The sequence below is a fragment of the Arvicanthis niloticus genome, chromosome 18 (genome assembly GCF_011762505.2).
Source record: "Arvicanthis niloticus isolate mArvNil1 chromosome 18, mArvNil1.pat.X, whole genome shotgun sequence".
Lineage (NCBI taxonomy): Eukaryota > Metazoa > Chordata > Mammalia > Rodentia > Muridae > Arvicanthis > Arvicanthis niloticus.
The window spans coordinates 50,373,617-50,387,896 of NC_047675.1; the positions used below are offsets into that span (position 1 = coordinate 50,373,617).

The following is a 14,280-nucleotide window of genomic DNA, read 5'->3' on the forward strand; positions in this document are numbered from 1 at the left end:
GCTCACGTATCCTTCACTACAGGAAGATCCATGGAGAGGCAGGGCCTCGAATATTCACTTCTGTCTTGCTACCCAATGGAAAATAACGGTATCCACGTATAAGGCATTCCCTGAGCCAAACTTGCATTTTCTAAGTGAATGTATTCTACCACCAGGGCTGGCATGTGTAGGCACAGGCCAAGGACACGGCTTTTTCCTTTGGAGTCTGAGGCCTGAGTAATTTTACTGATGTGGTGTAGGGCTGTTCTCTAGGCTGCAGGCATCTAAGGCAGCTTGCAAGGAGGCAGCAGCACAGGGCCCCGATGCTCTCATCCACATGCATTTTAGGAACAAATGTTGGGCCCCTCCTCTCTGGACCAGCTCTTCCCTGGAAAGGAGGTGGCAGAGATCTTCCAATGGCTCCTAGTATCCTGAGCATCTTCAGACTCGGACAGATTCACTTCATCTGTCATCTGGTGCATGAGTTCCAATCAGCTGTTGGCAGAACAGCTGGGCACTCTGGCCTGACAACAAAGCAAAATTAAGTGATCAAATCTGACTGGTCCACTGGGCACAGGCCACTCTACTCAGTGGTATTCAAAGTGGGTGCTCCTGGGCAGCTGTGGGCCTCTCAGGTTGCTGCCAAATGACAGCTGGGCAGCCTCTACAGCTCAGAGAATAGGGAGATACCTTCCCTAGGCCTCAGGGCTAAAAAGTTCAAGTGGAGACGGGTCCAGCCAGGACTGCTCAGGGCCAAGTGCTGGGAGGGGCATCCCTTGTCCAGCAGTCTTGCTGGCCCACACCACATACTTCCCTTTGAGGGACTCTGTCTTCCTGCACTTGCTGTTTTCCTCTGGAGGCAGCTTTTAAAGTTGAAATACAAAAACTGTGTGTGTATGCATATGTATACATGCATATATATAATTTTTTTGAGACAGGTTCTCATAGTGTAGCCAAAACTGACCTAGAACTATATATACAGCTCATGGTGTCCCAAGCTTGGAGCAATCCTCCTGCTTTGGCCTCCTGATGGCTAGGATAATAGGAACATGCTAACCACAACTGGCTTGGAATCCTTCCTTTTCTTTCTTCCTGGAAGGGTCCAGATATCCCACAGTGGCCTTGAACTCACTATAGAGCTGAGGATGACCTTGAATTCCTGATCCCCCTGCCTACCGGGATCACTGGCACCCTGTGTTATTCTGAGGCACTTACAACCATGTTTCTTATGTGCACTATGAGGACATGAGTCGAGGTCCTCGAGATGGTGTGGCAAGTGCTTTGCCCATAAAGCCTTCTCTTGTCCCTTTGTGTGAGGTTCTATGAAACAGATTCATGTTGGAGAACTAAAAGCTCTGAACAGGATCACTACTGTGACAAGTGTGGACTCCTAAGCTGATGACAGGACCACAGTAACGAATTCCCAATGTTCTTCCTAGACAGGCTTCACCACACCCTAGGGTGATATCTTCTTGGCTACCAAATGGAACTGCCCATGAGGTTTTGTTGGACCCTGGGAAAATTTGACCCATATATTCAGGGAGCTTCTGGTTCTTCTGTTTCCCAGGACTTGTAATATCTAAATACATCACCTGCATGGGCAAAGTTGGGACAGAAACCGCAGAAACCGAAATGTACTAATTAGTAGTCATTGGGCTGGTGAGTGGTCTTCACTGGTGTCTCAGCTTCCATCATGACAGTCTGCAGACAATGGGAGGAAGTCTCTGAAGAAACCCAAGGTCTGTGATTTAGGAAACAGGGAAGTTTAAAAGGCCCACATGTTGTCTGCTTCTACCTGTGGTTCCCACCCTACCATCCCTTCCGCTGTCCGTATGCCAGTAGATGCACCCTCGAGCTTGACATTGATCAGGACCCTGGTGCAGGATGAGATAGCACACACTACTCAGAGTGCACTCTGGGACTGTCTCAGAAAACACAAATCTGGACCCTGGGTGTGGGTTTGTAGCACCCTTGTGCCAGAAACTTTCGCCAGTGTCACTGCACTGAGGACCCTGACTTCAGGCTCAGCCTGCTCCCACCGGCTTCAGTGGTTTGTCTAGGCCCCACTTCTGTCTTCTGGACCATTTGTCAGCGAGGTGGAGCCAAGGGTGTGAAGGAATCCAAGCAGCATGTTCTAGGCACTGAGTTAAGGCAGCAGGAGCTTGTGAGGCCTCTCCTCAGCTCCCAGAGAGTCTCCTAGATCACCCAGCGCCATCCTGTAGCCCGTTGGCTGTGGTAGGGAGTCAGAGACTCTTAGGGTATGGGCTTCAGCTTGGGAAATGGTGAAAAAGACAGACCAGGGGTGGACTCTTGGCTACAGAATGGGTTCTGCAGACTCCTCAGTCCAACTTCCTTGGGTCACTTTGGGGAAGCCACTGCTCTGGTAATGACAGATGGTGGGGGAGGGTCCCAAGGCCCACAGTGACAAGCTCCCTCAGGGATCACCAGACACATAGTCCAGGCTACACATGTTGATGCTGCCCTGCTATCACCTCAAGTTCCGGGCAGAAGCTAGGTTCGAGGCTGAGTAGCTGAGTGTTTCCCAGGATGCGAGAAGCCTGGGTTCTACCTCCAGCATCTGAACAGGAACAATAAATAAAACAGAGAGACGAAAGGCCACATCATCGACAGCAAAACTACAAAAGTGACCACGGTTTGAAACTGCAGCCTTTAATGGACCTTAATCTTCCATTTTCCACCTTGTCTGAGGAAACAAGAAACGTTCTAAACGCTCTTACACCTGAGAGCAAAGCTCACACACAGACACACGTAATCCAGTGCCCAGACTTGGTGACTTCTGGAAATCACCTTGGGTTATTTTTTCCAACAAAGAAAAGGAAAACATGGTTCAGTGATCAGCAAATACTGTCTGTCGCCTGGCCAGTGCTTCTTGCCACGAGCCATGGAACCGTGGGTGCTGGGGGCCCTTCCACAGTTTTGGGGGGCTGGAGGGCCCACATGTGGGGACAGGGCAGTAGCGAGGCACCCCACAGCAGTGCACAGGAAGGAGGTCTGAGGAACGCCCACACCTCTGACAGTAAAGACGAGCCCTGCTGGCTGTTGGCTTTCCTCATCTTAATTATTAATTTTTGGTTTCTGAAGTAAACATTTTTTTGCTACAAGGAAGGAGCAGTACACCTTAACACTTGGGAACCAGCAGGCTGCCACTAATACACATACTTCCCTTCCTGGTCAAGTAGCTTTTCCCCAAAAAACCCGTTTTCATGATTTCTGTTACGGTTCAGAAAAAGTAAAGAAAATGTTTTCAAGTATTCAATTCCTATCAAAAATTGGTATCAAAAGTAATAAAGGACCCAATTCCATAATAATTCCATGTCTTAAAAAATAACTTAAGGAGCGAGAGGCCTGGTCCTTCACGATATAAATCCTGTGGTTCAGCTAGAGTTTCTTTAGACACCGTGGGGTAGAATCCGTGTTGAGCACCTCGATCATGGACCTCAGAGTTGGGAACGTCTCTGATACTGACGGCAGGGTCTTGTAGGAAGGGGAGATACTGGAAGAGAAGCACAGGAACGCTGTGACTATTAACAGTGCCTTATATGGAGGGCCATAACCTGGGTATCTGCAACCAGAACGAAGGAAGGCACAGCAGACCCTTCCGTGGTAGCGACCTCATGCCCTGAGCTGCTTGGAAGCTCACCCAGAACTTTGGGGAAAGAAACAATACTTTAATGTACACAGGGCCCCACATCACACAACTCATATCCTGAGCACATACCTCACATGCTGAGCCTGACTCTGAGGATGCTGAGCCTGACTCTGAGGATGCTGAGCCTGAAAGTATACTGAGCCTGACTCTAAGTATACTGAGCCTGAGACTCTGAGGATGCTGAGCCTGACTCTGAGGATGCTGAGCCTGACTCTGAGGATGCTGAGCCTGACTCTAAGTATACTGAGCCTGAGACTCTGAGGATGCTGAACCTGACTCTGAGGATGCTGAGCCTGAGACTCTGAGGATGCTGAGCCTGAGACTCTGAGGATGCTGAGCCTGACTCTGAGAGACTCTGAGGATGCTGAGCCTGACTCTGAGGATGCTGAGCCTGAGACTGTAAGGATGCTGAGCCTGACTCTGAGGATGCAGAGCCTGACTCTGAGGATGCTGAGCCTGAGACTGTAAGGATGCTGAGCCTGACTCTGAGGATGCAGAGCCTGACTCTGAGGATGCTGAGCCTGAGACTGTAAGGATGCTGAGCCTGACTCTGAGGATGCTGAGCCTGACTCTGAGGATGCTGAGCCTGACTCTGAGAGACTCTGAGGATGCTGAGCCTGACTCTGAGAATGCTGAGCCTGAGACTCTGAGGATGCTGAGCCTGACTCTGAGGATGCTGAGCCTGAGACTCTGAGGATGCTGAGCCTGAGACTCTGAGGATGCTGAGCCTGAGACTCTGAGGATGCTGAGCCTGACTCTGAGGATGCTGAGCCTGAAAGTATACTGAGCCTGACTCTAAGTATACTGAGCCTGAGACTCTGAGGATGCTGAGCCTGACTCTGAGGATGCTGAGCCTGAAAGTATACTGAGCCTGACTCTAAGTATACTGAGCCTGACTCTAAGTATACTGAGCCTGAGACTCTGAGGATGCTGAGCCTGACTCTGAGGATGCTGAGCCTGAGACTCTGAGGATGCTGAGCCTGAGACTCTGAGGATGCTGAGCCTGAGACTCTAAGGATGCTGAGCCTGAGACTCTGAGGATGCTGAGCCTGAGACTCTGAGGATGCTGAGCCTGAGACTCTGAGGATGCTGAGCCTGACTCTGAGGATGCTGAGCCTGACTTCTGAGGATGCTGAGCCTGAGACTGTAAGGATGCTGAGCCTGACTCTGAGGATGCAGAGCCTGACTCTGAGGATGCTGAGCCTGAGACTGTAAGGATGCTGAGCCTGACTCTGAGGATGCTGAGCCTGACTCTGAGGATGCTGAGCCTGACTCTAAGTATACTGAGCCTGAGACTCTGAGGATGCTGAGCCTGACTCTGAGGATGCTGAGCCTGAGACTCTGAGGATGCTGAGCCTGACTCTGAGAGACTCTGAGGATGCTGAGCCTGAGACTCTGAGGATGCTGAGCCTGAGACTCTGAGGATGCTGAGCCTGAGACTCTGAGGATGCTGAGCCTGAGACTCTGAGGATGCTGAGCCTGACTCTGAGGATGCTGAGCCTGAGACTCTGAGGATGCTGAGCCTGACTCTGAGGATGCTGAGCCTGAAAGTATACTGAGCCTGACTCTAAGTATACTGAGCCTGAGACTCTGAGGATGCTGAGCCTGACTCTGAGGATGCTGAGCCTGAAAGTATACTGAGCCTGACTCTAAGTATACTGAGCCTGACTCTAAGTATACTGAGCCTGAGACTCTGAGGATGCTGAGCCTGACTCTGAGGATGCTGAGCCTGAGACTCTGAGGATGCTGAGCCTGAGACTCTGAGGATGCTGAGCCTGAGACTCTGAGGATGCTGAGCCTGAGACTCTGAGGATGCTGAGCCTGACTCTGAGGATGCTGAGCCTGACTCTGAGGATGCTGAGCCTGAGACTGTAAGGATGCTGAGCCTGATTCTGAGGATGCTGAGCCTGAGACTGTAAGGATGCTGAGCCTGACTCTGAGGATGCAGAGCCTGACTCTGAAGATGCTGAGCCTGAGACTGTAAGGATGCTGAGCCTGATTCTGAGGATGCTGAGCCTGAGACTGTAAGGATGCTGAGTCTGACTCTGAGGATGCTGAGCCTGACTCTGAGGATGCTGAGCCTGACTCTAAGTATACTGAGCCTGAGACTCTGAGGATGCTGAGCCTGACTCTGAGGATGCTGAGCCTGAGACTCTGAGGATACTGAGCCTGACTCTGAGAGACTCTGAGGATGCTGAGCCTGACTCTGAGAATGCTGAGCCTGAGACTCTGAGGATGCTGAGCCTGACTCTGAGGATGCTGAGCCTGAGACTCTGAGGATGCTGAGCCTGAGACTCTGAGGATGCTGAGCCTGACTCTGAGGATGCTGAGCCTGAGACTCTGAGGATGCTGAGCCTGACTCTGAGGATGCTGAGCCTGACTCTGAGGATGCTGAGCCTGACTCTGAGGATGCTGAGCCTGACTCTAAGGATGCTGAGCCTGACTCTGAGGATGCTGAGCCTGAGACTGTAAGGATGCTGAGCCTGACTCTGAGGATGCAGGCTCAGGTCTGACCCTGCCCCTCCTGATTCTGTCACTTGTCTACGCCTGTTTCCTTAGCAACAGCAGTAGATTAAATCCTTAGCTCAGAATTCCCATGATCCTTGAGAAACATTACATACCAGGTTTTCCACGAACCATGACTGCAACACGTGGCTGTGTGGTTTGTGGAAAGATTTGCTAAAATTTTCTAAAGGAAAGGAAGCAGGATGCTCCTTCCACCTTGTGACCACATCACCAAACCATGTGTAAACGAGTGACGTCAAAACAAGACTCTATGGGACAAACTAAGCAATGTGGATGACAGACTTCTCAGTTTTAAACACAGCTCAAGTGGCCTGCTAGGTGACAGAGTGGCCAGTGTCGTGTAGGCAGGAAGGGATGTGAAATAAGTCACGCAGAGTCTCATTCAAAGCTTGTACTCATCCCCCAGCATCTCTGGAGATACAGCTCTAAGGCGCCTTATTGGACTCTGGCACACAGGGACAAGGGGGTTGATGTGTGTGTGTGTGTGTGTGTGTGTGTGCGTGCGCGTCCCCCTGCTGAGCTGGTCATACACAGTCCCTGCCTAGGTTGCAACAAAGTAGTAACTGGAGTGCATGAAAGTACAAGCTGCTAGGCTTGTGCTATGTACATGAGTCATAGAAACCAATGCTTTCAACCTACTCCTGAACTCGGGGCCTGAGTTTGGGGTAATGGGGGCGGGGGGAAAAGGGTGAAAAAGGGGGAGCGGGGGAGAGACAGAGAATCTGAGTACATAAAAGAGACACCAGTAAACTTTCCTTCATATACAGTTTTCTGTGTCATTACTCATTTTGAATTATTACATGTGTGTGAGTACATGTGTGTGCAGGTGTGTGTGGTAGCCCTAGGCTGGCATGGAGACTATTCCTTAACTCCTCTGCACTGTACTTACTGCTGAACTCAGAGCTCACGGAGAACGGCTAGCTGAGCTGACCACCTTGGCCTTGGGGTCCTGGCTGCATTCCGACCTGTGGCCTATCACAACCACCCAGCATTTTATTTGGGCTCTGGGGGAAATGGCTGTCAGGATGGGCTTCATCCACTGAGCTCTCTCCGTCTCCCTCATCACTCGTTTTTACCTGTAGTAAACTGTCTCTACCTTCAAACGGAGCACTGAACAAGTGTACGGACTAGCCCACGGAATGAGCACATCGCCACGGCCTGTGCCCGGCGCGGAGCGAGGACGCCATGCCTTCCCCATGCCTTCCCCAGCGAGCCCACTCCAACCACAGCCGCGGTCACCTTTTCAAGTTCATCCAGCTTTTTGCTATCTTGCTGAAGGCCTCTGAGCCCGGCGCTGTCATGGCTTCAAAGTCAACTAACTGGAAAAGAGGAGAGTCAGGACATGAGGAGAGGAAGGTGTGAGGTCTGGCTCACACGCGGCCCTTAACCAGAAGCCCAGGGCGTGGTGCAGGTCTGCCTCCACCAGCCCAGCATACCTTCCCTTTGGGGATCTTCCCAGCCACTTCTTTGCCACTGGCCATCAGCGCTCCCACAATGACTGAGTACGCGATGACACTGTCAAGACAGGACAGACTTCAGCCGGCCCTGGTCTATGGCTCTCACACTAACCTCCCTGCGGGCATCCGTCATGAAACAGAATCTTACATAGGAATTCTCTGGACTAGAACCTTAGATGTTTAGTTAACAGAACTTGGTTGTGTTTGTTTTTAAAGTATTTCTACTTTCCTATGTAAAAAGCATGAGAAACTTGTGGGTTCCTGTCAACAGGAACACCTGCTTTCTGAGGGAAGGCGCATTTCCACCAGTTCGTTTCCGGCTTCCTTCTCTGCTTTTGAGAGGAGCACAATCCTCTCCTCTTGGCCTTACCTTCAATTCCCTTGATGCTGGGTCAAGGATGTAATCTTTCTAGTTTCCATTTTGTTTTCTCAATACAGGGCCTCACTATGTGGACCAGGCTGGCATCAAACCCACAGAGACCCACCTGCCTCTGCCTCCTCAGGGGTACCATTAAAGGCGTGTGTCACTATACCCAACAAAAAGGCCATCTGGGGGCCGAGGGTTGGGGGTGGGTTTTAGAAGAAACAATGGGAACTTCTTTTGGTTTGCAGTGGGCTTTAGAGCCTGTCTCTGTGACAAACACATATGCCATTGCAATAGTTTCAACTTGAAACTGTTATAGTACAGGACATCACTTACCTAGATCCTCGAGACAGGGGCATTAAATTATAAAAGTAATAAACTAAGGATAAGATTAGGTTGCAGACAGCATCAGCCTCCTAGGGAAAAAGGACAGAGACTAATGAACTTCAGCCCCGTATCACCAACTCCTGCTGCAGAAGATTCTGACAAGCTGCTTCCCTCCCTCAGGGCTGAGGCTTTGAGACTGATGTGCTTAGTTCTATCCAGGCTGAAGTGCTCAAACACAGAATAACTGACTAAAAGTCAAGGAAGTGCAGAGGCTTCTGGAAGCCAGCAGCCTCCACTGCCTGAGAGGAATCCCTTCCTCCTGCTAGGAGCCACTTCTTGTCTCCACAGGCAAGGGGAGAGAAGTCGGAGACCAAAGAACTCCCGGCCTCTGCGTTCTCTCACTGCCAGGAGAGCAGCTGGCTGGAGGGATAGCTTGCTGGAAGTGCACATGATGTGACTGGTCACGTGTGGCTAGCTTGCTGAAGTGCACATGATGTGACTGGTCATGTGGCTGCAGGCAGGAGGCAGAGGGCGTGGCGGTGCTAAGCTCACTTCCTTTTCCACTTCTGATTCTGTCCAGGACAAACAGTGCATGGAGTGCGCTGCCCACATTTGGGTGGGTCTCCCTCCCTCAGTTAGACCTTTCTAGAAATACTCTCATAGATGCGGCCAGAGGTGGCTCCTAAATCGCTTCCACGTGGCAGTCATAACCACAGTTTCTCAGGAAGCAGCAATTCTAATGAGGGAACATACAGACTATGTTCACTGCGGCCGACCTGGATGAACCTCTTGTGACAGAAAACCTGCACCGATGCAGTGCAGAGCTAACAGAATGGATGTTTCATCCCATTACTGTGGCTGCTAAACCCTGGGGATGTTTCTGCTCCAAGGAGTTTTAGAAAGGAGGCTGAGACAGTCACGATTGATTTCAGGCATGAGACATGCAGCCTCAGTGAAACAGGGGAAGTGTGGGGAGGACATCTGGCAAAGAAACTGCAGGACTGGGGTGTGGCTTCGCACGGAAGCATTTGCCTAACACATGTGGAGTCCTGGGTCCCACCCTCAGCAACACAGATGCACACACACACACACACACACACACACACACACACACACCAGGTTCCATCCTTAGCAACACACACGTGTATACACATGCACACATAGACTCACAAACACACTCACATCAGGTTCTATCCTCAGAAACACACACACACACACACCCCAGGAAGAGAAAATGAAGCAAAGCCAAACCTACCCCAAATTCTGCTGAGAGCGTCAGCACTTTGCCCTTTGCTGTCAGGTCTTTATAAAGTGCATCTATTTCAGCGTGATACAGCTGTGTCCTCTCTTCTGTGGTTTGAGTTTCCACAGAGAACAGGATATTGCCGACCCTGGAAACACAAGCCAGAGCTGTCAATGGTATAGATTATACAGTCAAACAGAAACCGGAGAAGTGGTGTGTGTGACGTGCATGCATGTGTGTGTGTGTATGCTCACAGTGGCCGCCCAGTGTCACTTTCCCAGCCACTCTGCCCAGTCAGGAGCAGGAGGTGTGGAAGTGTGGGAGGCTCACGGACACAGCTACTGCCATGTCTTGTGCTTCAGCTTCTACATGCAGCACCACTGTGGTTCTGTGAGGGTAAACTCACACAGCGTGGACTTATCATGATGCCATGTACAGAACCTCTTAGTTTTCTCAGAACCTTTAGCTGGAGGGAGGGAGAGGTGAGACCAGGCTGGGGGACATGAGGGAAGAGGATTTTTAATTTGGAAAACACGGGGAAAAGCTAAAAATTTCATGGGAGAAGTGGCCCAAATGTGGGTCCATCCTATTTAAATCCAGCAGGACACACACACAAAGCAGAAAGGGGCCTTGCTGGGAAGAAGGGTTTTAGTGGGAATAACGGGGAAACAAAAGAGACTAAAAGTCACTACATACATGTATGAAACTATCATAGAAAAAATAATTTTAAAATGCTTTTCAATCAGTTACTGTGAGAGCAAGGGCAGAGCGGGAGCTCACGAGTGACAGCCAGAGTCTCGGATGTCCAAATCTTCACTTTAGGGTCTTAATTTTGGTCATTTGTGTCTGAACTTTCCGTGAAGGCATCGCCACCCTCTCAAGGCCCAACAATCAGCAAAGCGTGCACGGCAGCCCTGGGCTGCATGGGTCCTTGTCTTGCTGCTGGACATGCTCTCCAGAGCTCTGAGCACCAGGCAGAGGTAGTGTGGGAATGCGAACGGGCTGTGTGCACTTAGCCAGGAAGGACGCCGCCCCAGACATATACAGAGTGCACACATGGCCCAGACACGGCTCATGTCAGGACACCCCTCCATTGGATACCTCCAACCCTGTGTCACACTGGGGCGCACATACTTGTCTCCTGTGATGGTGATGGTGAAGCCGTCATATTCCTTCCCTTGATCTTTGAGGCTGGGGACTTTGGTGTTCACGGTGAACCCGTCCTTTGTTTTGGTATTAAACTGCTTTCAAGGGAAAATAAAAATCCATATTAGTTGCAGTGCTTCAGCTGCAACATGGCACTGTCACCTACAAACACACTGGGCTGCATTCTCAGCTCCCATGGGCTACATATAGCCTGCATGCTACAGGCTAGGCATGTCTACTTCTAATCTGTCCTGAACCCTGACTCAGCCCTGGGTTTGTCGGAGGCATTCAAACTGAGAGACCATGTGCTCTCTTTTGGTAGGCAGTGGCTAAGAACACCTCTCCTCTCTTTAGATGCAACACAGGCCTCACATCCCACAAGCCTACAGGACAGTAGAGGCCCCAGCAGAAAGCTGCAGGCGCCCTAGCTATAGCCAAGATCTGGCTTAGTGCAGCAGCTGCTCTGGGGCCGATTCTCCTTCCAATACAGCAGGCAGCAGCGTTGCCTGCCGGGAGCAGCAATGCCAGCTCCTGCAACCTGAAAAGCACTGTGTTCCTGCAAATGCTCCCCAGAGCCACAGGCCCAAGAGGTGCTCAGTGGTTCCTTTCCAGCTGCGTTTTACAGTCACAAACTCTAACCTTGCAGACCACGGGCTATGAGGGGAGATCCTCAGAGCCGGCCAGGGTGTCTCCTAGGAGCACAGCTTCAGACGCCAGCTCTGAGTTGAAACCTGCAGTACTCTAAAACGACAGTAAACAGGCTCTGCCTTTACTCTAGAACAATGCCTTCCGATTGGCTGGGATGGATGGAGCTGGAACTAGGCAGGCAATGACAAAGGCCTTCTCTGGGCTCTGGAGGGAGGGCTTCTCCAACAGCAGGCCACAGGAGTGTTGGCTGGAGGCCCAGAGCAGGGTGCAGCTGGACAGGGCTGGCTACCAGGGCTTTCAGCTGAACTCAGGTGAGAGCATCTTTCTTCAGGGAATGGATCTCAGAAGACAAGTGCAGGCGCTTCCTGCGTACCAGCTAAAGCCTGGCCACAAACTGACCAGGGATGGACACACAGTCATGGGAAATAAAAATACCCTGGTCAGGCCTCTGGGCCAGGAAGTGGCGGAGTGGAGGGTGAGAGCAGGCTTTGGTCCATGCTCCTGGCTAATGAGCGACCTGCTGGGGCCCGAGTGCTTTTCTAAGTCTCCAGTGGCACACTCAGAGAGAGAAGCAAGCTACATGGTTCCCATACACTTTGAGTGCACACAGACCAACACATCCATAATCCGGCTGAAGCCAGTCTGAAGCTGGAAATGCTCCCATCCAAAGGACAGGCTCCTACAGACAACACAGCAAGGCAGTGCTGCCACCCTCTGGCTAGGTGCTGTGGCTTCACCTCGGTACACTTAGCTTTCCTTTCCACTAGCTGTGTAAGCAGGTTTCATCTTCCACCTGACGCCTTAATAGATTTCAGTGACTGAAATCCACAGGAAAGCAACTAAGAATCTGATCCACTACAGTGGCCGTCTCCTGTCCACGGTGTGTCCGGCTGCCTGTCATGGAGGGGCGGCCGTGATACTGAAGGCCAGCACCACACAGGTGATTTTAAAAGCCACCCGAGATCCTTCCTCCAACAAGTCTGTCATTATTGTGTCATGTGAGACTTATCACGGCTATTTTTTCTCCTTCTGTGATCTTTCCGTGGGCCGACATCTTTCTTTGGTCCTGACTTTCTATGTCAAAGGTGCACCTCAGTTCCATTCTTTCAGAGCACATTTCAGATTAAAACAGACGTCAAAATTCCTGCTGCTGCTGCTGCTACACAGTGCTGGGGATCGATCACGGGCCTGGTGTGTCCCGGGAGAGTGTACTACCATGACTCCCAGTGAGGCACCTCTGGGCGGTGCTTGGAGGAACTGCCCACCTTCAAGGCCACAGCTCTGTCTCAGCTCTGCAGATCCCACACCTCAGCTCACAGCTAACTCTGAGCAACCCCTGCAGATGTGGCCACACAACAAGGACTGCTCCACCCGTGCCTCAGGCACCTCCTCTTCTTCTGCAGCTGCTGGCATCCACATACCTGTCCTATGGTTCAGTGAACGATGCCAAAGGAAGCTGGGGAAATGGGGTTCCCCGACTCTTCTCTCAGGAATCCATCTAACTACAGCTGCCGTGGCTTCTCACATGTGCGAGGGAGGGCAGCCGAGGAGCACTGGACTGTGGCCACAGGTCCAGTTTGAGTGTATTCATTTTCAGGTCCTTTGTTTCCTGAATTGAATGCTTCTCGAAAGCAGGTTCTGGTTGAGCCTGGTTCCAGCACTGTACTTGGTCTGGGTTACTGCTTACAGTGTGTTTATGTGGGGATCTCAGATGCTATTCTTCATATGTTTTAAAACAGCACAATATTCAAACATGTGTTTTGTTTTTTCCTTGACATGTTGCTGGTTTTCTCTTATACAATTCCTCCTGAGATATATTTTTTAATTTTAAAAAAAAAATTTATGTGTATGTGTGCTTTGTCTGCACAACCTACGTGCCCGGTGCCGGCAGAGGTCAGAAGTCAGGTCCCTTGGCACTGGACTTACAGATGGTTTTGAGTCACCATGTGAGGTCACCATGTGAGTGCTGGGAATCAAACCCAGGTCCCTGGGACAATGAAGCCAGTGCTCTTCAGTGCCAAGTCACTACTCCAGCCCCACCTGAGGTGCTGATGGGAACTTACCTTCATAATTGGAAGAAGGTCTTCCACTTTATGTACCTTTTCCAGAGCTTCTCTGACTTCCAATAAGCCCTTTGGATTATTTGCTCTTGAAGAGAGGAGGAAGAGCAGAGGGAGGAGGCAAGGGGGGTTAATGCAGAATAAGATAAACGATCGATCCGCTTACATTTTAAAGGGCCGCTCCTAAGGACACGCAGCCCAGTGCTGTGAGCCTGAATATTCCAAGGCTCCTCACCGACAGGGTCATCCACCCAAATCAATAATACATGTAAGAAAATCATGCTATTGACTGTTCTGACCCTCCTGCTCCGCATCCCCTAAGCAACATAGCATTGGCCTGGGGTTGATGTCACAGAAGTCCATCTAGATGGCCTAAAGCATGTGGAGGCCCGTGTGTGGGTTCTGTATAAACGTCATGCCATCTAACGCAAAGGACCTGAGCATGAAGAGGTCTTGGGGATCCGCTGCCAGACACTGAGGATGAACAGTATCCCAAACCGGCCAACAGCAGGCAGGGTCAATGCAAGCTAACAGGTGTGGGGCTGCAGTGGACCATGAGGTGAATCAGGAAATGCAGCGGGCCAGCGCACGGGCACAGGCGTCTTAGCAAAACCTTGACTGTTCCGCTCCAACTCTGCACTGGGAAGTATTTTTCCTTGTAAAGCTGCTTAGATCAAAGTTCCCTGCTGGGGGTCCCCGTGGCTCTCAAGCTCAGCTGGTGATTCCACCACAAAACTCAACTCCCCACCAGACGAAAGCTCCTTAGACAAGTGGGAATGTCGCTGTGCTGAGCGTCAGGCCGAAAGCACTTCCAAGGCCAAGACTCTGGGAAGCCATTACATGGAAGCAGGCTTTAATTA

The 14,280-nt window shown here is 50.9% G+C and overlaps 1 protein-coding gene across 6 annotated transcripts in view; it reads right to left on the reverse strand.

Annotated features, from left to right (window-relative positions):
- Positions 1 to 2,628: 2,628 nt before the first annotated feature.
- Ttc13 (tetratricopeptide repeat domain 13) overlaps positions 2,629 to 14,280 on the reverse strand; it is a 55,984-nt gene continuing 44,332 nt past the window's right edge. For 3 of the 6 annotated variants that reach the window (XM_034522466.2, XM_034522464.2, XM_034522460.2), the window contains 7 exons: positions 13,424 to 13,508; positions 10,701 to 10,810; positions 9,579 to 9,714; positions 8,333 to 8,412; positions 7,612 to 7,690; positions 7,415 to 7,494; positions 2,629 to 3,493 (listed from right to left, as the gene is read on the reverse strand). In XM_034522466.2, the coding sequence (XP_034378357.1) occupies positions 3,379 to 3,493; positions 7,415 to 7,494; positions 7,612 to 7,690; positions 8,333 to 8,412; positions 9,579 to 9,714; positions 10,701 to 10,810; positions 13,424 to 13,508 (685 nt within the window). In that variant the 3' untranslated portion in view covers positions 2,629 to 3,378. The remainder of the gene's footprint in view (positions 3,494 to 7,414; positions 7,495 to 7,611; positions 7,691 to 8,332; positions 8,413 to 9,578; positions 9,715 to 10,700; positions 10,811 to 13,423; positions 13,509 to 14,280) is intronic. The other 3 variants (XM_034522467.2, XM_034522465.2, XM_034522461.2) reach the window with 1 other exon arrangement.